Consider the following 27,450-nt stretch of genomic DNA (forward strand, 5'->3'; position numbering starts at 1 on the left):
TTTTGATAAAATTATATGAAAAATAATATATTTTTTTTTGTAATTTATTTTTTACACTCCGAACTTTCGGTAAATTACTAAAAAATTTAAATATATAAAATAAAAAAATTTTCTTTAAAATAAAAAAATCTCAATAAACCAACTTTCTCTCGCTATATCAATTTAATAAATAATGTGATATGTTTAATGACGTGTAAGGGAGACTTTTCGGGTTCTGCTGACGTTTCGCTACCTCTGCAATTTCCCGGAAGTGAGAATAGGTCCAAGACTATTATTATACAGAGTTTAGAAAATTTCTGGGAACCAAAAATAATATATTACACTAGAAAAAATATAATGAACTCTATAAAAATTCTTGAATCAAGTTAATTTTTTTCAGTGTATAAATATTATATAATGTAGTAAATTGCTAAGGAAACAATTTCGAGTGTGCCTGAAGGAACTTAAATATATATATTGAGTAAATTACATCGACAAACAATTCTGAATGTTTCAAAAGTAATCACAAAGCTTGAGGCTAAGAAATTCTTCAACAAATACTTGGCTTTTATGTTAGCGGTGTTGTTCGCTTTTTAATGATTGCTTGATCAGTAATGTGTCAAAAAGGAATTTAGTGAATCTCGCATCTCGCGAAACCACAATATGCTCGCAAGCTTTTGAAGTTTATGAGTCAATTTTCAGAGTTGACATTTTTCGAATTCCTTGTTTATATATTTGCTCTATTGTCGACTCGGAAAGTTAATATCAATTTTCTTCTCTTCCGTTTTGTCGTTCAAATATAATTTTAATTTAGAGCGCCATCTAGGCTACTGAGGTGAGCACATCGTGTGTACGAGTCCTCCGTGTTTTTTAGTGAAATTAGCAGTTCAGCGAAGACGATAAATTACGTGATTAGGTCAAACTGAGCAAGCTGTCCAAGAGGTTCAAAGTGGCAAAAACCGGCAAAAAGCCAGGGGACGTCAGCCATGTTTTGGGTCCCGCTAGTGGCGACGCCAGGGGAGCAAATATGGAAACTGACAACCCAGGCGCCAATTGCGAAGTGAATGAGACGGCGGAGGCAGTGTTCGAAGAGGCGAGATCCGAGGGGGAGTACAGCGGTACTGTCAGTGAACCTGAGATGACAGGTGAACAAGTAAACAAACAGAAGAAAAGAGGCAGAGGTAGGCCACTGGGCAGCAAAAATAAGTTGACTAAGCAGCAGGTTAAAAAAGACGTAAAGGAGAACAACATGCTAAACTACCTAGTGCCTCAATCCAAGACGACCAGTGTTCCAGAATGCAGTGAAGAGTTCAGAAATTCTGCCCCCATCTGTGGGAGAACAAGAAGTAAAAGTTTTTCAGATCTGAAGTCTACGGATGCAGGTATGACTCGCATCAACTTCCCGAAAGAGCAAGAAAAACTGGTGTTTCAGACCAAGAGCAAGATAATGAGATTACGTAGCAGGTTAACAGCTCCCCCAGCTATCCTGGCAAGCCAGCAAGCGCAAGAGATGGATCGGCTTGACGACACAGTCAACTCGGGGGTGGGGGAACCTGTGATCTCGAAGAACAGCCAAGTGGTGCCCAATGCAGCCCTGGGCAGAACCCCGAACAGAGAGGAAACTATTCAAGATCCTGCACAGAAGGTCTCCGAGACTCCAGAGGTCCCAGCAAAAAGAGAATATGAATATGAAGAGGAAGGATTTGATCAGTTTGTTGAAACTTGCTCATGTAAATGCTGTCGTACGTCGGAAGTCAGATACAGGGAAATGGAGGTTAAATTCACGGTCCAGTTGGAGATGTTAAAGCATGAGATCCTAGAGGCATTTAATGCAAGAAAAGAAGACAGGACAAATTCCCAAGGAGATTTAGTGGTTCCACAGAAACAGAGTTTGCTCAGTGAAGTCACACAAAGCAAAGGCAGAAGTTTTAAACGAAGGTTTAGAGGTCAGGAATAACAGAACGAGAAAGAAGCCAATAAAAAAAATCCCGAGTAAGTCTTGATCCTCTCCCTCTGTGAGGTCCAGCCCTACGCAGGAAACAGCTGCCAGCCAATCAGTGCATGGGATGATTCCGAGTGCAGATGGGGTGCAGAGAAGCAACAGTGGAGAGAAGCCAAGGGATACCCCAAGTAGTAGCAGCAGCGAATCGGTGGAGTCAGTTAAGTCACAGAGTAGAAGTTATTTTGGCACTCATCGGAAGCTAACCACGATCACGAGACCAGACGGAATCAGCTGGGGCGAGTGGAGAGTGGAGAGCGATAAAAGAGCTGACAGAAGGAACAACGTAGTGATAAGAGGGGAACTCGCAAAAAATTTGAAACACAAGAATGAGTTCGAATTACTCCTAAATTCTCAGCTAGGTGTCGACATCGACATAGAAGAAGTAGTAGGAATGGGAGAATTTCATGTGTTAAAGTTGAGCTCACTCGACAAAAAAGTAAAACTGATGGCGGAGAAAGGGAAGCTGAGAGGCATGGATCTGTGGTTGGACGATGATTTGACAAGGAGAGAAGCAGAAATCATCCAATGGCTTGAAAGAGAGATTAAAGCCAACAGAAAGCAGAGTACACTGGCAAGAAGAAGCTATTTAAGAGCCGAAGTGGCAGGAAGCTGGTGGAAGTGGGATGAGATACAAGGCTGTATGAGACCCTGGAAGGATATTTTTCAAGAAAACGAGAGCAGAAGACTTGATAGAGAGAGAAGGGGAGCAGCCCAAAACACTGGGCAGCAATTTCGGAGTAGAAAATCCAGGTGGGACTAGGGAGGGTAATTTCATAAAAATTACTCTCTGGAACGTGGCAGGCCTTAGCAAGACGGAGGAATGGGAAGAGTTTTTATTGGAGAGTCAGATGGTGGTGCTGCAGGAAACTTAGATCACCAAATAAAAGGAAGAAGATGCAAGAAAAAGACTAAGTGACAACTTCACATGGTTCTTCAAGTGCGCACACAAAGACAAAATGGCTAGGAGAGGTAGAGCTAGTGGAGGACAAGCACTGGGCATAAGTAAAGATATATCTGATAGATGGGAGGTATCTGAGTGGCAGTTTGGCTTCCGAGCCAAATTGAGAAAAGGTAAAGTGAAGCTTACGATTATAACGGTTTATAACAATGTACGGGTTAAAACTATCGAGAATAATTTCAGAGAGGTTGTAGAGGCAGGTGGACCGGGTGAAGAAAATATTTACATTCTAGGTGACATGAACGCAAGAACGGGCGAGGAAACAGGCCCAGTTACTGACCTGCTGGAGAATGATATTGCCGCTACCAGAAAATCCCAGGACAAAATGCTGAATAGTGAAGGCAGAAAGCTTTTGAAGATTTGGGAGGAGCTGGGTATCAGTGTGCTGAATAGCAGGGCTAAAGGAGACCTAGAAGGGGCTATCACATTTGTTGGAGGAGGCGAGACAGATAGCAGTACAGTTCTGGACCTGGTAATGAGAACGGGAGTACCTGCTGGCTTAGCAGGCAGGATTTAGGAGGACGAAGGGAGTAAGAGACCAGGTCTTTGTAGTAAATGCTGTCATTAACAACTGGATGAAAGAAAAAAAAGGCAACAAGGCATTTATCTGCTTCGTTGACTTCCAGACAGCATTCGACAGCGTAGATAGAAAACTTCTCTTTCAAAAAGCCTTGGAAGCAGGAATCAGAGGCAGGATGCTGAGATTCATCATGGCAGTGTACAGAAGGACGGTGAATGAAATTACAGTAAGTGGCGAGAGCAAAGGGAGTTTTGAGGCATCGCAAGGTGTGCGACAGGGTTGCCCTCTGAGTCCCCTGCTCTTCAACATCTTTTTAGATGACATTGACGCAGAATTTAATAATGGAATGCAGGAGGAATAGCGATGGGTAGTATTAAAGTATTTTTAGGCAAATATGCAGATGATATAGCTATGTTAGCCCCAGATGAAAATAGTATGAAAGAAATGCTCTGCACCCTAGAGAAATATGCCACGAAAAACAAGTTGAAAGTTAATACAAAAAAAAACAAAAATACTGGTAGTAGGTAGCAAAGGCAGCCGGACGAGAAGCGAGAGAGGATGGTGGTATGAAGGCGAGCCCTTGGAGGAAGTTAAAGAATTTAAGTATCTTGGTTACTGGATCACCAGTAGAAATAGCTGGAAAAAACACATGAGAGAAATGGCAGGGAAGGCCAGGGTGACAATAAATGCAACCTGGGGCCTGATTCAAAGAAGAGCTAGAAGCACATTCAGAGACAGTATGTACTTATATAACTCTCTAGTCAGATCGGGCGCACTGTTTGGAGTGGAGCTTTGGGGTTGGGAGGACAATAAGGAAATGGAGGCAGTGTACGGACGTTATTGCAAGGCGGCCTTAGGTTTGGCGAAGAACACGCCTGAGTATATCTGGAGGACAGAAAGTGGCGCTGAAAGCTGGAAAGTTTCATGCCGAAAAAGAGCGAGCAAATACATCATGGACATCCTGGGAATGGAAAATGGAAGGTGGCCGAAAGTTTGCCTGAGAGAGACTTGCAGAGGCATCCTGAATGGCAAGCCGTCAAAATGGGGGGCAGGATTTGTCAAGGCATTAGATGAAATGAAGTGCAGCGATGTCATACAAATGATATGGGACAAGGAGGCAGTGACGATTGAGCAGAGACTGATTGCAGGCTTAAACTCTCTGATGAGGGAAACGAGACGATAATATAAAAGAAATCTGTGAATACGTCCAAAGATTTGAGAATCTAGTCAAGGCAGGAGGCACAGCGATGGAAGATGAGCAAGTTTTCATGCAATAGTCAGCAGGCGAATGATGTCCGAAGTGCAGTGATTTTATTACTCCATAAGAGAGTCTATAAACATTGTTATAGTTTCAGATAAATTTATTTTATTAAAAGTTAAAATTAAAAAGTGCACTTTAAAAATTAATTAAAATGTTAGCTAAATAAGCAGTTAATATATCTAATAGTATATAGGAAAAAATGTAAAGGGCAGTCACCAATGCCATAAATTGTAACAAATAAAATAATAATAAAATATCATTTTAATTTAGTACAACAATGAAACAAATATTCATCGCAACAAATGGAAATTTTTTTTCAATTAATTTATTGTGATTAAATATTATTTTAAAAAAATTAAAAAATTTTTCAATTTAAAAAAATTCTACTTAAAAGTTTTTTTAAAATAGAAAGTAAAAAAAAGAATTTTTTAATCATTTTTTCCCGAAGAGACTTTTTAACTGATTAATATAAAAAATTAAAAATAATAAAATATAAATTATAACTAACAATCTATCAACTGAAGAAGCTCCTTGTATTGATTAAATCAAAACAAAAAAGAAATAAATAAAATGTCACATCAATTAATTATTAATTTCCACTTTACACCTCGCGATTCGGACAGATGTCTAAATTAACGGCACTAGACTGTTAAACAAACAAACCGATGGCTGACAATTTATGTCTGAATCAATCGACACTTTGTCGGGGCAAATATTGTTTCCCGGCGACCTGAATGCAATTAAAACTCGATAGCTTTGTAATTAAATAAAACAAAAGGCCAGAAAAGTTGTAAAATTCGAATCGAATAAATAATCAAGATTATTTATAAATTTCCATTCGTACTGACAAACAGAATTCATCTGGAGCGAGTGGAACTTGAGAATTCGGCTCAAACTTGCGTTGAGCGTTCTTGTATCTTCCGGAAACAGGAACGGGGACGGGAAAGTTTTATTAAGAGTAAGAGTAAACTTAGATAAATACCTTATTGTTCGGCGAGGTGCCGTCTTTGTCTATAGCGTTTACTTGTGTCACTTTGCTTCCAACGGGCTCGCCTTCAAGCACAGTTTCCTGTTCACCTTCCGTGAATAACGGTATCTCATCATTAACGTCCTCTAATACAATATGGATGGTTGCTTCTGACGCTAATTGTTGCGCTCCGTTATTCTGAAAATTTTGGCAGGGAAATTGATATTTAAAAAAAATTTTTTTAAACTTTTTTTTACGCGTGCAAAAATTTTCAATGCCGTCAAATTAAAACAATACGATCGCTGCAGCGAAACATTTGATACTTTGTAAAATTCAATGTTGAAAAATTATTTTTTTTATTTATCAGCTTTATTTTAATTAATTGAGTCTAACGTCGGAACTTATTAATAAAATTTACAGATATAAAATAAAAATTGGAGTCAGATAAATTAATTAAAATTAACTATACTAGCAACCTGCAGTCGTTATGCGACTGCTGAGATTTACGAATTATGAATATAAGAAAACTTTGGCTAAATGATTTTTTTATATTTATAATCACACTGTACATAGTTTGGGTACTTTTTAAATAAATTTTAAAAATAATAGTGCTATCACAGGATCAATTACAAATAATTTAATGGACAAATGTGGCCGAACAAATTTATAGAACCAAAAAAACTATTAAAAACTCCAAAAACTTGACAAAAAATTGATTACTAAAAAATATATAAAACCAAAAGGCATTAATACTTCTCAAGAATTTTTTGATGATACCAAATTAAACTATAAAAATTTTTTTAAAAATAATAATATGCTTGTCACAAAATTTTCTTTTCTCTCTCAATTATTTAAATCATAAATAACTCGCTAAAAAATATCAAACCCAATTTACGATAAAGATATACCCGTTACTAACTTCTTCTGAGTTTTTTACTTATATAAATTAATTTTTGACACATTACCAAATTGACGTGTACAAAACAAAATAAATAAATAAACAAATTTTGTTTATCGATTAAGGTAAAAGCCCCAATTCTTGACGCTATAAGAGACAAAGTTATGATTTCATTTTTTTTAAGCAATCAAATATAAATATTGATGAATTTTGTTTGCGGTAATGTCTTCAGTAATGTTTTAACTAATCAATTTCTTTTTTTAAAATGATAATCAGTGATATTTACTAATTAATTTTAAATAATTAAATATATGATCTGGATACACCAATTATTGACGGGTTAAAAAACTGATTGATCTAATTATTGACGTACCGTAACCCCAATTATTGACGCCCCTACTGCATGTGCGTCGAATCATTTGGTTATATTGTTATTTATCAAAAACTTGGTATAAAGTAATCAATATTATTAAAGTTAATTAATAATAATTTCTATGAATGAATAATTATTATGAAAAATATAACAATTTATTTAAAAACTTATTTAACACTAAAACACGCCGAGTTATTTGACAGTTAAAAGCCTTGAATATAATCGCGTATATAACGTATTTATACTTAAAAAAAAAGGCGTCATAGCTCTGTCGACTGGCTGTCAATATGGGATTCACCATAAAAATTATGAACTAGTTATTGACTCCCATTATTTAAATATCGTAAAGCATACAATTAATTTCGATTATTTAATTTTATAAATATTTCATATATTGTTAATTAAAAAAAAAAATAGATCATATAATTACATGAAAAAATTAATTTAAACTCGGCAGTTAAAAAAAATGCTTTTCTAACCAAAGTTGTTAAGAAAATAGACGCTCGTAAGCTGATTTGATGAACTGGTGCTAACTTTATTTTTTTTTAATAATTAATATTTAATATTTTGAACTGAATGTGATTTTTTTCAATTTTTTAATTAATTAGAATTTAATAAAAATTTATTTGATCGTTATTCTTATTACAGATAATTTAATATATTTAAAAATAATTTAGGGTGTCAATATTTAGACCCCCGTCAATAATTGGGGCTTTTACCTTAATTTGAATCTATTTATAACTATTTCAAAAATTTATCATAATAAATAAACTATTTTAAAAAAGTCTAATTAGCAATTTGTCTAACTCCTTATTTTTTAGAGGGTGTTTTTTTAACATTTTGATGTAGCAATAATCCAATTATAAATTATTTGAATGATTTAAACCTAAATATTATATCTCTATTAGATATTAATGATAATAAATGGTTTTTTAAAGTAATAATAAATTTTGAACTAATTGTTTTTTTTTCGTACAAATAGAAGATTCTCTAAAATGGAGTTAGACAATTTACTAATTAGAACGTCGATATGAAATATTGAAAAGGCACAACTTCAGGTCAAGACTTTTCCAACGATACCAAATTTAACCATAAAAATCAATTTTGTCTTATAAATACACTGGCCACAAAATTTCGCTTATTCTCTTAATAATATAGATTAATTAATTACCGTCAATTGATAAATTTTTCAATTGATTTTTCTGTAGCGATCATATTTAAATAAAAAATGAATCTAAAAATTACCTCGACTCTTATCGTCAAATTGTACTCCTTTATGCTCTCGTAATCGAGCGGATGATTGACCTTAATGTCAGCCCAAGTGACATTGTCCTTGGAAGAAGTCTCCGAGCGTTGTTGTAAATAAAATGTATGAAATTTGTTTGTCTGTGCGGTGGAGCCGGGCATTAAGTGGTAAAATACCGTCGGGTTAAGTTCGATCCCCGAGCTGTCGGGCACACAAGAAAAATATAAGTCATGGATGCCCTCGAGCGTGTGACCCGTTGAGTCACCAAACGGGCCGCGTGATAACGAAACGGAAACAGAAACGAGAACGGAAATTTCCCTCTAGACTCTATACTTTATTAATAATTAATAATAACCACTAGCCCTTTAATTAATAATATAGTAATAATTAATAATAATAATCATTAATATAAAACTATGTGTGAGTATGGCTTTAACGAAAGATTCCATGCGACAATTTAATTAAAAATATATGTAATAATATATATATTTACCAAAACTTTATCTAATATAGTTAAACATCTAATTTTTATTTAACCTAACGCACACCTTGCAATTCTAATTCATCACATTTTTGCTAAGCAGTTTAACTTTACTCTAATTACTCTTCTATTTTTTATTCATTAATTTTTATTTTTTGTTCTCGTTTTTTTTTTTTTTATTTATTTATTCATTTTTTTATAACTAAAAAAAAAAAAAATTATGCTCTCGTTATCGTTTCTCTTGTCCAATTTAACGTCCCCTGTGACTCTAGTGGTTCCTAAACACACTCGCAGGCTGCATTTTCCATCAAAAAAAAGATGCGTGTCTTCTAAAAATTTAAACTACACCGTTCAAATTTAAAATAGTCCTAAATAACTTCCTCCCTGTTTGTGTGAAATGAAATTCAAATTTAACCGACTAAAAACTTTATATCCGAATTAAAAAAAAGTTAATATTTATTTATTATTTTTTTTCAAGTGCAATTAATTTCACAGATTAAATTTAACAGGCAACTAAATGCAGAAACGATGAATTAATAATTAAATTTCGGACACAAATAACCGCCCGGTAACGAAAAAGGTAAATAAAAATGAACAAATAAAATAAATAATGCGTGTATCAATAGTGTGTGATTTATATGTTAGTCGCTTAAGCGTGATTCCACGGTAAAATGCGTCTGCATTTGTGCGCGTACGTGTACACATTATCTATTATCAATATTTGCCTCATATTTTATTGTTTGTTTTGTCCAAAAATTTATTTTGCTGATTAGTTATAATTTATGATAATATAAATATGTAACGTTACAGTTAAGCAATTAGCCGGAGATAATTTTCCGATAACGGGAAATAATTTTTTTTTTTTTTTAATGATCAATAATTTTTTCATAGCTGAGAGATAGATATATACCATAGCCCAGGTTAGAAAATTAGACGGTGCTTCGGAAAAATAAATTTTTTGAGTTATTCCAAAATCTGTGCCGCGTGGTGATCATACGCACATTAAAATTTCGCGTGTGTTTGTTTGTGCGCGTGATATTAATATTATTTGTTACCATACATTTATTAGCATTTATAAATTTTAGTTAGAAAATCTATAAAATAACAATAAATATATAGATAACTAAAAATGCATCTCGTGACTCCCTTCATCCCAAAACCAAAACCTTCTGTTAATTTTATTAATTAACGTGTTGTGTGATTGTTTGTGTGATGTTTGTTTATGAGTTCGTGCATTTATTTTACCCGTTATTATTATTTTTTTTTTTTTTTTTTTTTTTTGATGAAATATTTTATTTTTTTGGCAATTAATAATTGATATTTATCTATTGAATTTTTGGCACTGATAAAAAAAAACATTCGCGGTTTGCAAAATATTTTAACGGGTCTAAAATTTTTTTAAACTCTACGATATAAATCAACTACGGCCTCGAAGACACTAAACTCAACGCAATTGTAAGCAACTGACGAAACATGCCCAAAAATCAATTACGGCATTCAAAATATATATGTTCGACGATCTATACTTGATGCAAGTCTCTCTGCAAAAAGGTAATATAACAATTTTTTAATAATAAATTATAATAATAATTGTAACAATATATAATTTTATTTAATTTCAACTAAAAAATTTTAAGTCAAATCAAAGGGCTCAAAATATTAAACAAAAATTTTACTCGCATCAAAGTCGGCTACTCTTAAGGCATTCTTTTTAAAACAATACTAAATTATACAAATTATATTAACCGTACCGGCAAAATTTGGGGTATCGGTCATTTATTTTAGAAATTTTTTCTGTTAAAAAATGTTCAATTTTTTTTTTTAATTATAAAAAAAATTTTTGAAGACAAAATTTAGAATTGCCGAAAATTTAATTTTTATTTCAATTTTTGAACATTTTTAACGCATTGATCCCTTGGAAAATATTCCAATTAAAAATATCTTTGAGCTAAAAATATCCCATGGAAAAATATCCCGTGCAATAATAAATATTTAACAAGACAAAATGCATGCAAAATAATTTCGGTTTGTATTTAATTGGGGAGAAAATAAAATATAATTTTTTATCGGGAGGAATTAAATTCAGTACTTTACAAAGACACGGCTATGCCTTTGCCAAGTGCGCGTCGATGTGAAATTATCCGTAGAAAGTTATTTTGAAAAGTTCAAAACTTAATATCAAAAATATAACTTTGGAATGTGAAAATAAAAACAAGGGATATTTTTTCCAAAAAACTATATAAAAAAATAACATTGCCATAATCATGCACGGCCAATTTAAATCATGGGACAAAATTCAGCAGATATTTTTAAAAAATTGGAACAATTACTAAAGGGACATAATTTCTAAAAATTTATGACCGATTACTAAAAACTCAGGCACGTGATTTTAAAAAGTAAACTGAACAATAATAATGATAAATAAAAATAAATTTTGAAAGATGCCAATCATTACGAACAAATAAATATAATGATAATAATATATATGATAAAATATGGATATCAAAAGTTTAAAAAATTAATTAAATGGGAATTTTCAGGAAGCATCTATGTTGAAGCATGCCCAAAAAATGTTTACGGCACACATATGTATCGAACTAGGGAGTATCAAAACAATAACTATATATTTATTAATATATATATTCTTACAAATATATCGTGCTAGAGCACACATATTTGGAAAACTTAATAATTGATAAAGTATATTAATTTTTTTTGGACTTTCTGAAATTTAAATGCTTGCATGGAACATGTTAAATATGTGAGCACTATCAAATATATTTGTATCTATATATATATATATATTTACTGCAAGTCGTCTGACGCGCGACGAAAACATTTTTTCTAATTTTAATCAAATCTTAGCCTTTAATATCAAAACGTTTTTTATTTTTGTAAATTACTGTCTGGTCTTTTTTTTTTTTTTTTTTTTTTTTTAAACGTGAGCAGGCGGAATCTCATGTCATCGCGGGGAATCGTGACTGCTCACGTGACATTTTTGTTTTTGTAAGAAAAAAAGTTTTTTTGTACGCATAAATTTTATTTTTTAATATCTAAAATCCCAAAATAAATAATTGAAGCTTTAATTCATAGAATTTTTTGCTAATTATTAATTTTTTTAATAATAAAAATTTTTTCTCAAAAATCAGAAATATATTTTTTCCAATTTCTAATTTAATAAAATTAAATAACACAATAAAAATAAATTTTAAATAATTCTCAGTCACACAAAATTACCCCCAAAAATTTCGTACAAAAAAATTTTTCTTCTTGTCTGTATGCATAAATTTTAATAAAAATATCAATATAGTAATCATATTAATAATAGTAATAAAAATGATAATATTAATAATAATAATGATGATAATAATAAAAATTGATAAAAGACAAAAACATAAAGGCAAGTCTTCGTGAACAGCCACACACCGATTAAAGACGTGCATCGAATTGGAATGTAATATAATTGTGCGTATTTCTTTAATTTTCAAATGCAGTGTAATGTATATTGTTAAAACATATCATATATCATCGATTAACAAATTTTTCCGCGGAAAACAATAATTTCATTGAAAGACGAGACTTGTCGTCTGTCGTAGTCAGTCTAAAAATAATATCATGGTGTCATCAGTAACTTAATTAAAATTTTTTTGAACCAAATAATAATAATAATAATTATAATGATTGGACATATTGTACTGGAACGTGGTGTAAAAAATGTGTATAATGTATTTGTAAGTAAGTGAGTAGAGTAAAAGTATTTTATGAATGTGGGTTTCGTACACAATATCAATTAACGTGCACAAGAACAATACTGCCACGAGATTTTTGCGTGCAGGGCGGGTTCGTGCAGCCGCACGGAGCATTAACAGTGTGACAGACCTGGCTTTAACAGACACAACTTTAGCCCCAACGGCTGTGTTCTCTTTACAGTAGATCGGGCCATACGCAACGTGGTCCCATACGGGCGGATTATTAGCACGGTCCACAACGTCAATCTGAACCTCCACGGTTCGCGACAAGGGCGGATAACCCTTGTCTTGTGCCATCGCCTCCAGCTTGTATGTCTCGCGCTACACCAGACACGTGTTTGTTGGTAAAAAACAAATGGAAAAAGAAAAAGAACGGCGTTAGTCTTTACTACATCCGTGGAAAAATCTCACAGACTTATTTATCTCAACGACTTAGACAAATTTCATTTTTATTTATCCATCCAGTCACTCATATTAAATAATAAACAACCGGGAGATTACTCCCAAAAAATAGATCTAAATAATCATCTCATTTTAAAATAAAGTTTATGATAATTTATTCATTTGTTATCAATCGCATCGGTCTCTCGCTCGTGTGAGGACGGAGGCAGCAGCTGGAGGCTGAAGGAGAGACGCCAGGACGTCCCGATCGACGATCGTAGGCACCGTGGCTCTCGAAGAATACCTGTATTCACCTAGGAAGTGTCAGTGTTTCATTTATTTAGCACGTTTTTATTTTTCTTCCCCTTTTTTTACCATTTTTTTTTTTATTTTATTCATTTTTTGATAGTCCCTAATCTTTACCCTATTGTCGCTAGACAATTTCTGTGTGCACGTACGTGTAAATACATCAATATATTATTTTGTTGTTAATGCTTAATTTTATTGATAGAAAATATTTAAGGAAATTTTATTTATTATTGGAAAAAATTTTTTAGTTTTTATAGGGGAATTTTTATTTTAATTTCACCATTTATTATTTTTTTACACGGCTTGTGTTATTATTAATTATTGAAAATATGCAAAAAACTTTTTTACTAATAAATAAATGGTATTTAAAAATTCTCCCCAAAAAATGTTCATAAAAATTTTCCAATAAAATTCTTCCCTAAAATATTTTCCCCCATAATTATTTTCTTAAAAAAAAAAAAAAAAAAAATAATTATGGCCTGCTTTAAAAATATATTTGATGAATGGGTGAGCTTTCCCAGCCCACCCACACGCCGCGCTTAATCATACGTGCTTTTATCAATTACCTTTACCATTAATCACTGATATATATTTCTATACTTAAATCTTAAAACTCAAAACTAACTCTTAATTAAAAAACGAAAATAAATAAAAAAAAAAAAAAGTTGAACTTAAAAAAAAAAAAAATCGAACAAAAATAACAGAAAGACGTGTGAGTGTAAGATGCGGATAGTGAGAAAGATGATTTGTTTGTGTGAGGTAAAGATTGAACATTGACAGATCAGATAATAGACAATTAAGAGAGTGAGACAGATAGAGTAGAGAGAGAGAGAGACAGTGAAAGAGAGTATATGATAGAGTAAGAGTAAGAGAGAGAGTAAGAGAGCACTGCATGGCGCGGCACGGCATGTCTCTTGTCTTGGTCATGTCGTGGCATACAAACCTGGCTTTCACCGACGTCACTACAGTACCCACTGTGACATTTTCTTTGATGTGAATGGGGCCGTATACATTTTGATCCCACAGAGGAGGTTTATTGTTTCTGTCTACGACGTCTAACTCAACGTCCACGTCTGCGAACAAGACTGATGTCCCTTTGTCAGAGGCCCGCACCTTCAGGCGATACCTGTCTCGCTATTGGCAAAACATGGGCCGTCAAGTTACAGGACAATTTTCGGGACCATTTTTATTGTTGTTGGCTGCTGTTGTTCTTTTTTATTAGTTTTTAATATTTTATTTACACTCTAGTCAACCGGCAGTGCCTTCATTTGGGGTTATTAGATTTTTTATTATTTATTATTATTTTATTTAAATGTTTAATTTACGAAATACGCAAGCCGAAGTCTGGTAGGTATCCCGCGGACTTTAATAAAAAAGATCCCGCGATTGACGAGCCAGATTTCGCTTAGCTCTGCAACACTCAAACGGCATTTATTAATATCTTAATTATTCATTATTTATTAGTTATTATTATAACATCAATTACGTAATTAAAAGTAGGTAGTGAACGCCGCAGTTTGTTTAAGCGACGTTAGGAAGAATGATATATATGTATATTTCTTTTTTTTTCATTGATTGATTCATTGATTAATTTTTTTTGATGATTAGAATAATTACTGATAATTTTTAGTCTACAATACATATATATCGTGTAGTGACAAAAAGTTAAATACTGGTGCTGCTACTTATCGATAGCGGAAAAAATTATTGTGCAATACAAATTTTCTACTGTACACTGTTTTGTTTTTATTTATAATGTATGTTTTTTTGTGGTGTGGAAAAAATTTTAAATTCTGTGAAAATTTTAAAAATTTCAAAATTTTTTTTTAATTGAGGGTTTTTTTTAGATAAAATTTCTTGGTTCAAAAACTAATTGAAAGTTTTTTTTTTTTTATTTAAATTTAGAATTTTTACGACAAATTTGAGATTCAAAAATTGTTAATTGTTAATTGTCAAAAATAATTTTTTTTAAGTGAAAAAATTGAGAATTAATAAAACTTTCCACACACATGTAAACCAAAAACTAGTTAATAATATATATGTATAAATGTATACATACATATATATAAATGTTTATATATAATACACAGCTATGACACGATGGATACCTACGCAGCTCAGGCTGAGCGTTTGTAACAACCCAAATTTGAATAACCAAAAAAAAGAACAAAACAGAACAAAAATAAAGTAATTTAATTAATAATAATAAACTAAACCGCGTCATAATAGATAAGTTTAAATTCAAAAAGGTTTATTAGTTGTAAAACTTGTTAATTTTATTAAATTAGTTGGTCGATTTAATTTACAATTTTTACATTTAAAATTATTTTATCGTGTATTTATAGATATTTACAGTGAAATTTTTATAACTAATTAACCTTTTTGAATTTTAAGCAGTGCTCCAAGTAATTAGAGCAATCACAGAAAAAATAATACAAAATTTATTTTTGATAAAATTCAATTTTTACAGAAATTTTCGAAGTTAAATTTGAATTTATTTTTTAATTTATTGATAATAATTGTTTTTTTAATTTTTATAATATTTCTCATTAATTTAATTGTAAAAATTTATGATTTTATTTGTTTTAATTTTTTCTGTGACGTAATTAAAAAATAAAACTAAATAATTAACTATTATTTTTGATAATTTTCAAGATTTTTTTTGCTCCTAATTTGAAAATTTCCACAAAAATTTTTTATTAAATTTTATAAAAAAATTTTATCTTTGAACATTTTCACCCTAAAAAATTTTTAAAGGGACAAAAAGGTTCAATTAAATAAAATTCAAGTTGGGATAAAAAAAAATCCTCTAAAAATTTTCAAAAATAATACTTTACTAATGAAAAAAAAAAAAAAAAAAATTAAAAAAAAATCATAATGACAGTAAAAATAATGATTCGATAAAAAATAAAGTTAATTATTGTCGGTTGGTTAATTGAGTGTAAGGAGTAACCTACTTACTGGAGCACAGCCCTTAATGTCATGAAATCCGAAGAAAGAAAATGGTGCAATAAAGACAAACAATAAATAATTAATAACCAAAAAAACTAAAAATAACAAAAAACTTAAAATATTTAACAAGATAAAATCCAAATAATTAAATTTAATCAAAATAATAATTGAAAAAAATTCAAATAAACAACAAATATAAGTATAAGTAAATAAGTTGAAAGAAATAAATAAATAAAAGAAGGCAGGCATCGCATGCAAGCAGAATGCAAAGGTCTCTTTCGGGAGGGTAGGTTGCAGGGCGGGTTTTTATCAGGATATTTTTCAAAATTAAAATTACTCTTTTGGTTACCATAAAAAGGGTAGGATTGTGGATAAGTGTAACTTCTTTCGTTTTACGATATTAATATTTTGTTGGTTATTTTCGCAACCCCTAATATAACCCTTAGCGACACTCTGGAAGAAAATAATATAATATGCATGTACTTAATCGGTATGCCGCCCCAATCACAGAAGAAAAAATGTCACACCACAAATCCGTACCTCTGTTTTGTCTTGGCTGGTTGTATATTTTATTATTCATTTTATTTTATAGTATTGATGATTAATAATTTTTTGTAATTATTAATAAACTCTTATTAGATTATTTATTCTCGCTTATTGTCTACCGCGGTGCATTCTAATCACTTGATAAATTGATCATTGAGAAATTAAATAAAAATTTGGCTTCCTTGCAGATGAATAGATGAATTTTTGTGAAATTAATTTGAATTTTTTTTTTTTTACTAGAAAAGTTTTATTTTGAAAAAATATAATGATCATTTTTTAATTTCTCGGTCAGTTTTTTTGTTTGATACAAAATAGCAAAATTGACTTTTTGAAATGTTTTTTTTTTTCTTAAATTTTTCTATAATTCACTGCAAATTTATAATAATCACGAGAATTTGTAAAAAAAATTTTTATTATTTACAAACATTTTAATTGAAAAAAAAATATAAAATTTTTTACTTTTTATTATTTCTTCGAAATTTTTATTCTTTTTCATTTTTGACAAACTCAAAAAATGTTTGTTATTCTTAAAAAAAATTTAATTTTAATATTTATAAATTGAATTATTTTGTTCCGTGAAACTAAAAACTAAAAAATGACAAATTCCAAAAAATTTGTACCTGTAAAATTTTTATAAATTTCATCTGTAAGGAACCAAAACTAACGAATAATAATAAACAATTAATAATAATTAAATCGGAAGGTAGTGAGTGTTGAGGAAATTGACAGACAGAGCAAAGGTGTTGATGCATGGGAGGATGAGTGACAAGACGAGATGAAGAAAGTGAAAGATATATTAATTAATTATATAAAAAGCTTTTGAGAGAAAGACTGAGTTTACTTATTACTTATAATTTATAAATCGACTATCATTAATTATCATTAAAATTAAAGAATAAATAATTGAGCGGGAGTTGCTAAAAATAGAGACAATGAGGGTTAGTGAGTATGGGAGGAGCGAGAGAGCGCGATCCTTTTCCTGTAAAGGATTCAAAAAACACACTTAAACATTCTTATTCTTATCCTTATTAGTTATAATTTATAATAATGCAAGCATTTAGATTTAGATGATTATTATTATTATTGTTAGTTCGTTTGTTTGTCAGATGCACCACAAAATGCTTGGACGTTGACACCGTACGTAGGGCTAAAAATTTTTCAGGTTCCCACCTGCTCCTGGAACGTTCAAAAAACATCACTTCCCTTTGTTATTAATTAATCATTCGCTGTTAGCTTCACTCTTTCTTCAATAAAAACTCTTTTTATTATTATTTTATTTTATACACGCCGTTTTTTATTTATTTACGTTACTTTATTTGTTAGTCATGATTCATGATTATTATTTACTTTAACTCTGCTGTATTTTTATTCGGAGGAGGAAATTCAAGTGGTAGGTTAGTGCACGCGCCATTTTTACGGTTAGTTCGAAATTAATTATTCAAATAAATAAATACTGAGTGATCCTTTTAGAGAAAGATTGTCTACAATTTTTTTTTTTCAAGACAAAAATAATTATTTTTTTTTTTCAATCAAAAAATTTTCTTTCTTTAAATAAAAATTATTTATTAGAAAAAAAAATTATTTTTAAAATATCAATGTTTATTTTTTATTGTTTGATTACAATTAAAAATTATTGAACTTGAATGATCTAAATTTTTTAATTAATCTTTGCAGTCATTAAAAAATAAAGTAAATATTTTTTTTTATTATTAATTTTTTATTTTTTTCCAATTCAAAAAAATTCTTCATAAAAACTAAAATTTATTTTTTTATATATACTTTTTAACAAAAAGAATCACTCAAAATCCCAAAACAAAAAAAAATAAAAATCTAAAACACCGATAGAAAGAATTAGATAAAAAGTAAAAAAAAAAAGGACTCTAGTAACTATGAAAAATTACCGAATAGATTGGACGTTAATTGGTAGGCTAGTTTGGATCAGAAAGTTTGGATAACCTGATCGATGCTCGCAGTAATTGCAAGCGGTAGTTAAGTGAAACAAAAAATGAATACAAAAAAATCATAATTTACCAACAATTAATTAACCAAACAGAGAATAAAGTGTGTGTTTCTCAAGATAAAAATAATAAATGAAAAAAAATAAATAATAGCCCGAATAGGTCGATCGATTCAGGTACGTGAAGCATTTAAGAGGAGTTCAGGCATAGCTAAGTATTACCATAGTGAAACACATTGTGCAGATCAATGGGAATTAAAAATTCTATACAAGTGCCGTAAAAACGAAACTTATTTCGTTGCAGTTTTGTGAATATAATATAATATATATAAATAATTTAAATCGAGTCAAAAACGATTATTATATATAATATTTTATACCCGTGAAAATATTTTCTATGATCATATATGTGCATAAATTATTTTTGATAAGACCATATATGACCTGACATGTCTTGATCTAAATAATTTTCATATCAAGCCATATCAGAGTGTATCAAAAATTTTTTTCACGGGTATATAATAATAATAATAATAATGATAATAATTATAATAATAACAATAATAATAATAATAATAATTAGCAATAAATGTTAGTAAAAAAAGACAATACCGCGATAAAAAAACAGCAAAACAACTCATACTGATCGTGTTATTAGTAACGTAATTTCAACGTAAATTATTCCAATAATTCGGCAGTGTACACTCCAGTTTAAAATATATATAATATATATATATATAATAATAATAATAATAATGATAATTAGTAATAAAAACAATGTATATATATATATCTACTATACAGTCTAAAGGCGACTCTGGAATGCGAATGCGCCCGCTACACAATAAAAGCGTGTCCACAAAGATAAATAAATAAATAAATATTAATTACAAAATAATGAAAGTATACAGAATAATAATAATAAATTTCTGGCATAATAAAATATAAAATCTTAAAAATATTTACAAAAGACTTGTACATTTGCTTATGATATATATGTTATAATAATAAGCATCCAAACAATTAATTATTATTATATACTGTACATATATGTAGCTGTTTGCTTGTATACTTTTATTTGTTAGTTGAAAACTGGCTTCGCTTATTTTTACAGCAATACAACGAGCGCCCACGCTATTCCAGAGACCATATTACGTACAATCAATGTTAAATGTACGATGTACGCTGATATATTATATATGATAGATGATGATAATTGTTAATTGCTAAAAGGTTGTTAGTTCTTTAATAATTACCCAAGTAAATAGATACTCACGTCTAAAGCCTTCTTCAGGACGATCCAACCCGACTCGGGCTGGATCTCGAAGTACTCCAGGTCTTGGTTATTGCTCGGGGAGCTCAGAGAGTATATTATTGCCCCGTTGTTGTCGGCATCTTCGTCTGATGCCGATACTCGCAAGATGTTTGTTCCTATACTTGCGTCTTGTTTTACGTTTTCCACGTATTTCTATAAAATTTTGAGTTAGTCGTTTGATTCATGATAAATGCTTGATTAAAATTTACCTTCAATTTTTTTTTTTTGGTATAATTTGAAAATTTTGTAGATAAATTAAATCATTAATAAAAAAAAATAATGTTATACTTTAAGTAAATTAAAAGTTAATTATTAATAATTACACCGGAACACAAAAAAAAGTTGTCTGTTCTGGACCTCGGCTGCCCAATTTCAAAACACAGTAACTCACAATTTTAAGATTTTTAAAAATTTCTCTTATTAAAAAAAAGTTTGCGCACCAAATTGATAAAAAATTTGATTTATGAATATAAAATACTTAAATATAAATATTTTTAAGAAAAAATACTTGAAATTAAGGTCTAAAAGTTATAAGAAATGCAGCAATAATAAAAAAAAATCAGGTATAAAAATTTTGCAGTTACTGTGTTTTAAAATTTGGTAGACGACCTACGGACATATATTTCGACCCGCTGAATCCGAATCTGAAGTCAGTTTTATCCGGACACCTTCAAAATTTTGAGAAAAATGCAAAAAACCCAAAAAAAGGCAAAAAATTGTGAAAAACTGCAGTCACAGCGATGAAAAAATTTTTGTGAACCCGGATCAAGTATGATTTTTATGTATTTCAATTTACTGAATCTGAATCTGAACTAATAATTATTAATCATCTAAACCAATAATTATTAATTATTACTAATTATTAATCTGAATTTGAATTAATAATTATTAATCATGAAGAAATTAAAGCTAATTCTTTGAAAAATAAAGCACTTATTTAAAAAGTTGATAAAATCTGAATTTACATAAAATTATAATTAACAAATAAAAATATTTTTTAAATCTAAAAAAAAATTACTTTGAATTTAGCTACTAAAAATTTGAAAATTGAAGATAAATTTGATCTTAAATAATAACTTCAATAATTTATGACTGAATCTAAAATTTCTCATACCTGACGATCAAAAAGAGGCGGGTTATCATTAACGTCGGTAATTTCAACAGTAAATGAGCAAACACCTTCCAAAGAAGGTTCGCCCTGATCAGTAGCTTTGACAGTGACCGATACAAATTTTCCGTCGTCTCCTTCACGATCAAACACCTGGATAGAAATGAAAATATGAGAAGCAATTACACAATTGTCCAATCAAACTGACAATGACTGTGACAACAAGACAATAGTCACTAACAGTTTAACAATAATAATAATTGTAAATAAAATAAAAATCGGACGTACTTTGTTGGTCGAAACTTGACCAGTTTCCTCGTCAACAGTGAATTTAGTACCTTTCTGATTGGGCTGCTGGACAATAGAATACTTAACTTGTCCATTAACTCCCTTGTCTTCGTCAGTGGCTTGGACTTTAATGACGGGACTGCCATTCGGAGCGCCCTCCTCGACTTTGGGGGAGTAACTCCCACAGTCTTTGAAGACCGGCTTGTTGTCGTTAACGTCGGTGATAAATACGACGACAACCGCGGTGCTCGTGTGTATGTTCATTTTCCCGTCTGGGCAGCAGGCCCCGTCGTCCATCGCCGTGACGTTCAGCTCGTACTTGTCCCGGTCAAGGGATATTTTATCGCCTTGCAGACGAATAACGCCGGTTATCTCCTCGATGACGAACTGCCCGGATGATGTGCTACCACCAACAAAACCAAAGCGTACGTTGTCTCCGTCTTTATCGGACGCGACTACGGTCGTCACCAAGGTGTTAGGCCCGGCGTTCTCGTCCACATTTGGCGTGTATACTTGCTGGGAGAATTTTGGCTCCTCATCGTTTTTATTTTTTGTGTAAATTCTTACTGTTGCTGTTCCCGTTTTTGATGGACTTCCTGTAATTTTTTTTCGTATTAGTTTTGTTAATTCAAATAGTTTGATAAAGTAAATGAAAATAATTTTTAGATAAATTTGTTGTTTTTAATTTTAAAGTTACAAATCCAGTGGATTCTCGGCAACTCGAACCTTGTTAAGTCGAAATCCTCAGTAACTCGAAAAAAATTTGTATTCCCTTTCGCTGAACTCTTAAATACGCGATATCTCGAAATATTTAGACTCTGTAACTCGAACTTAGTATTTTTCCCTTCCAGTATCGATAAAGGATATTTATCTATATTTATATACTAATATTATAAAAATTAATTTTGAAATTTTTGTTTAATGCCCGGGTGGACTGCTAGGACTCTATAAATCGAATTTTAAAAGTGAAACTCTATAAGTCGAAGTTAGTAAAATATAAAGGCGTTTTTCTCCGAGCTGTCCAAGTTTATAGCAATCAAATCTGAATTCCTATAGAAATTTTCAATGCTTCTTATATTCTTGTTTGTAATGTATATTTTCTCTCTAAGTTATTTTCTTCCAAATCAAGTATTTTCTTAATTTTTTTGGTCTACTTGCAAATTTTGAACATCTTGTTAAGTCGAAAACTCGTTAACTCGAAGTTTTTATCACTTCTCTTGAAGTTCGAGGTATCGACAGTCCACTGTATTAGACAATTTTTTCCAAGGGTGTTATTATTGTTATTATTTATTTGATTTTTACAAATTAAAAAATTAATAGTAATATTAATTTTATTAATTAAATTGAATTTTTAATGATTTTAATTAAAATTTATTTTTAATTATAAATTTAAATATCAAAATAAAAAAGAAATTTTATGATTAGCAATAAAAAAAATATTTTTTAATTTTCACTAGTAAAAAACGGAATAATTATTTTACAATTACTCAACTAAAAAACTGAAATAATTAAAAAATGATTAATAAAATTTTTAATTAAAAATGAAAATAAATTTCCACAAGATAAATAAATAGATAAAACAAATACAGACAGTTATTACGCTCTTCTTAATTCACCTCTAAAATTTTCTCATAATAATATAAATGATAACAATAATAATAATTTTAATAATACCTTTGTCCTTTGCAGTGACGCTGAATTCATAATATGCATTATTATTGTCAGCGTCAAGCTGCTTGTTGTTGACAATAATTCCACTAGAATCCACACTAAAGTGATCGTCAGAAACCAAATATTCAATATCTGCGTTAGCTCCGGAATCCGCATCGGTGGCTTTTACTTTGAGAATACTTGTACCCAGTGGCATGTCTTCATCTACATTGTGGGCTTGGTAGTCCGGCAGCTCGAATTTAGGTGCATTATCGTTCACGTCAGTAACACGAATCGTTAACTGCAAAATACCACAATATATTATTCCACCACTCTATTATTATTATTATCATTGTCATTGTCAATTGAAAATTCAAATGAAAAACTTCTCAAGCTCTCAAAAAATCCACTAATTAATCCCTGCTAAAAGTTTTGTTGTTATAAAATATTTATCACGTCCCAAAAAACGGGGCAAGGCTTCATTAGTCAAAAGTTTGACAATTAATTTATAAAATAGTTCCCTCGTTTATTTTCTCTTTCTTTTTTTTTTTTTTTTGTCATTTTTCGCAGCTTGAGCATCTCGGCAATTTATTTAGATTTTTTATCGCTCAAACTATAAGTACATTTTTTCTCGACGGTTTTTAGTTAAAAATTAAACAACTCGGAATCACAAAGTGCTTTTTTATGAAGCTTTTAATTAACTAAATTAATTAATTTCATATTGCTGAGTTTAACACTATTTTTTGCTTGTACGGATTTAAATTTTAAAAATGAAAATTTTTACATAAAATTAAATTAAAAAAATTTTTTTTTCTGATAAAAAATTAACTCCTTAAATAAGTAAAAAATCTGAACCTTTTTCTGCTTAAAATTCAATCTAAAATAAAACTTTTTAACTAAGTCTTTAATCGTGAATTTCTAAACTACGGTTTAAACTTACCCCAACAGAAGTTGAGAACCCGCCCGAGTCTTCAGTCGCGGTTACAACTAGCGAATAAACATGAGGCTGCCTGACATCTTCAAAGTCCAACTCCTTGGCGAGTTTGACGATCCCAGACGTCGGTCCAATATTGAAAGTACCCGCGGCTCCTTGACTCTGAGCTTTCAAGGTATACCGGATTTCTCTGTCAGCGAACGATTTGGCTTTCACGGATATTATGCTGCAAGGAATTCACGCTCATGTTAGACAAAAATCCTAATTTCCGTCACTTAAAAAAAAAGTAGAATTTCTACAATCCGAAGTGGTAATGAAATGACTTTACGTTACTCCTTTGTGCGATGGAAATGTCGTGGAAATTATTTAGAAAATTTTTAATATCAAATAGATAATTTAGAAAAATGAAGTGCTTACTCTGTGTCTTTCTTCTGGTTCTCCGGAATTTCGGTTTCATAAGTGGGAAGGTAAAATTGGGGGGCACGTTTTCCACCGACGATCGATAGCCGTTCTTCAGGCGTCGACTGAAAATGTTTCTCATCTAGTCTTCCGTTCTGATCTTCAGCTTTCACGTACAATACATACTCCATGTCCAATTGAAACACATCTGCACCTCGAGTGCGAACCACTCCTGATCGTTCATCGACCTCGAATCGACCACCAGCTGTCAAATTTTTATTATTATTATTAATAATGATTTACCATAAAAATAAAATAAAATAATTTTTAATTCGATGCTGATACACGGAAATAACAAGATTACACTAGATAACATTCCAGATTAAACTCAGTGACATCTCTAATGAAAAAAAAATTTTAAATAGTAGCTAGTATAATTCCCAAATTGTAAACAGTACTTCACTGGGTATAATCCAAGATTCTACTGAGTGTAATCCAAATTCTACAGGATATTATCTTAAATTATATTCAGTGGAATCTTACGCAGTATAATCTGAGATTTTACTGGGGGAAATGGGAGATTAAGGTGACCGTCTCTTTTTTCTCATGCAAAAATTTCTCGCGACGAAAATTCTCAGCAATAATTTCTTGTACAATATTTTCTCACACAAAAACCATGATAAAAGGGCCATGTTAATGTTGAAGATATATAAGCATTTTCGTAAATGATGATTAATTTTCGTCAAATTAATTTATGTTGTGATAACTTTTGTTTTTAGAAATAATTGTACTTGAGATATTGTTGTGTGAGAAATTTTGACGTGGGTAATTTTTGCGGATTAATAAAGGCGGGGAGCCGGAGATTACAATAAGTATAATCCGGATATCACTCAGTATAATCTGGATTATACTAGCTACTATCTGAAATTAGTTTTCACTACAGGTCACTGAGTATAATCTGGAATATTATCCAGTGTAATCTTGTTCTTTCCTTGTAAAGTTTAAAATTCAAATTCTGGCTAAAACATACACTGAGAAAAAAAAGTACTACTCTTGTGAAAATTTTCTTGTCACAAGAATATATATTCTTGATAATTTTCAAGAATATATTTTCTTGTCTCAAGAATTGATCGAATTAATCGAATTATATTTTGTTTAATTCAAGTGAACCTATTCGTTTGTTAATATATCAAAATTAATGCCAATATTTTATTATCATGATAGATATTGATATTTTTTTGTAAAAAAACCAAAATTTATTTTAAACGATTCTTGAGCCAAGAAATTTTTTTCTGGACAAAAATTTTTTTTTCTCAGTGTAGAAAATACAAAAAAATCATGTCAGACCTTTCTTGTAGAAAATTAAATTCTCTACAAAAAAACTCATAATTGATTTTGCTTCATCCCTTTTCCTTTCTCCAGAATTTGAAGTTTAAATTTAAAAACTGTCATAAAAATTATCAATAGCTTTCAAAAGTTTTAATTTCAAGTTCTGGCTGAGATATTGGAAGTGCAAAAAAATCATATAAGACTTTTTTTGTAGGAAATTGAATTCTCTACAAAAAAGATTTGATCAATTTTTCCGAATCTCACTTCCTTTCACCAGAATATTACTTCAAAGTTTCTAAAATAACTTAACTGTAAAGACACTGAAAATACTTAAAGAAAATTTTATGTCTTATTATTATTTTAATTATAATTCTTAAAAAGATAAAATTAATTAAAAAAAACTTACTTCGATCTCTGACAATAAAATAATGAATATTGTGATCGGTATCGGGGTCTCTGGCTTGTAAAGTGAAAACATGAGTGTTCGGAGGAGCATTGAGCTGTACCACTGCTTGCATCGGCAACGGCTTGTTAATGAAGTAAGGTGACTCATCGTTAACGTCTTTGATGTTTATTATAACTCGTTGATTGTCCGTATCTAAAACCATGTCATCAATTAGTCATCATGATCATCAATTAACATTAAAAGTAACAGCAAATTATTGAATAAAATGGTTTAGTTGCTTTGTTAGATCGTTATGATTATAGATCAGTTAGTGCATTGACTACAAAAAATTTCTACTTACATTGAAGCTCTGGCAGCCATGATTGATGGAAAAATACAAAAATTTTATTAGTGATGTGATGAACTGACTAATTACTAATTTTCTAAGGGTGAAAGTGCGTCCCATTTGAAAAATAAACAAATAAAAAAACTACTATAGAGCCGAAACCAATTTTAATGATAATATTCAAGAGTGATTTTTTTCTAAAAGCTCCAAAAATAAAATTGTACCATGTTTATATCGACATGATTGGGAGTCTGGATAGATAAGACACCAAACCTCGGGAATGGGACCAATTTCCAGAAAAAAATATAAAATTATAAATCAAATTAAAACAAAAATGCTTTAAATTAAGGATTAAATTTCAAGTTCGATTGCTGTGATGAAAATTTTATAAAGTTTTAAATTCTGGGTTAAATATTGAAAATACGAAAAAATTATAAGAGACTTTTATGTAGAAAATTAAATTTTTTTTTGAAAAATATCCTTGTCAATTTTTCTAAATCTCGCGCCCTTAAGGGGGAAATACGTGTAGAAAAACATTTTCATGCTGATTTTTTATTAATTTTAAGGTATGAAAATGAATGTTATTTATTGAAACTATCAGGTTATTTTATACATATATTTATATTTTTCCATATTTTACGACAATATAACTTAAAAAGGCCATTCGGCAGCCAAAATAGAAGTAGATTTCATGATAAATAATAAAAATACTACTAGGGTTACATACGAAAAAAAAAAATAAATTTCTGTTTGATTAAACAACAATGACGTCAAAACGAATGCAAAAGTAAAATTTCATTGAATCTGTCTGAGAAAGTAGGTGATTTTTGGCCTAGACTGATAATGAGGTACACAAATTAAAGCTCATTTGATAAGTTTTCAGATGCCATTTATAAAATTTTAATAAGGTATCGCGTTCAATTGTAATTGCACGGAAATACGGTAAAAGTGAAAATTTTTGCGATTTTTGAAAATTTTTGAATTGCTATTATTCCTAAGCTATTTAATTTGGAGAAATAAATAAGTACACAAATTAAAGCTTATTAAATAAGCTTTCAAATGCAATTTACAGAAATCCGATAGGATGTCGCGTTCCATTGTTGCACGGAAATAAGGT

At 30.4% G+C, this 27,450-nt stretch overlaps 1 protein-coding gene across 6 annotated transcripts in view; it reads right to left on the bottom strand.

The window, feature by feature from the left end:
* Positions 1–27,450, bottom strand: part of LOC123273180 (neural-cadherin) — a 118,457-nt gene that overhangs the window by 62,612 nt on the left and 28,395 nt on the right. The window contains exons 4-15 of one of the 6 annotated variants that reach the window (XM_044740456.1): positions 26,558–26,620; positions 26,009–26,200; positions 24,292–24,538; positions 23,881–24,100; positions 22,965–23,241; positions 21,291–21,886; positions 21,009–21,155; positions 19,856–20,047; positions 16,086–16,097; positions 14,068–14,258; positions 8,204–8,405; positions 5,703–5,885 (exon numbers count right to left, since the gene is read on the bottom strand). In XM_044740456.1, the coding sequence (XP_044596391.1) occupies positions 5,703–5,885; positions 8,204–8,405; positions 14,068–14,258; positions 16,086–16,097; positions 19,856–20,047; positions 21,009–21,155; positions 21,291–21,886; positions 22,965–23,241; positions 23,881–24,100; positions 24,292–24,538; positions 26,009–26,200; positions 26,558–26,620 (2,522 nt within the window). Of the gene's footprint in view, positions 1–5,702; positions 5,886–8,203; positions 8,406–12,564; positions 12,756–14,067; positions 14,259–16,085; positions 16,098–19,855; positions 20,048–21,008; positions 21,156–21,290; positions 21,887–22,964; positions 23,242–23,880; positions 24,101–24,291; positions 24,539–26,008; positions 26,201–26,348; positions 26,358–26,557; positions 26,621–27,450 lie in introns of all 6 variants that reach the window. The other 5 variants (XM_044740459.1, XM_044740460.1, XM_044740458.1 and 2 more) reach the window with 5 other exon arrangements.

Source organism: Cotesia glomerata, linkage group LG10 (assembly GCF_020080835.1).
Source record: "Cotesia glomerata isolate CgM1 linkage group LG10, MPM_Cglom_v2.3, whole genome shotgun sequence".
In the NCBI taxonomy this organism is placed as follows: domain Eukaryota; kingdom Metazoa; phylum Arthropoda; class Insecta; order Hymenoptera; family Braconidae; genus Cotesia; species Cotesia glomerata.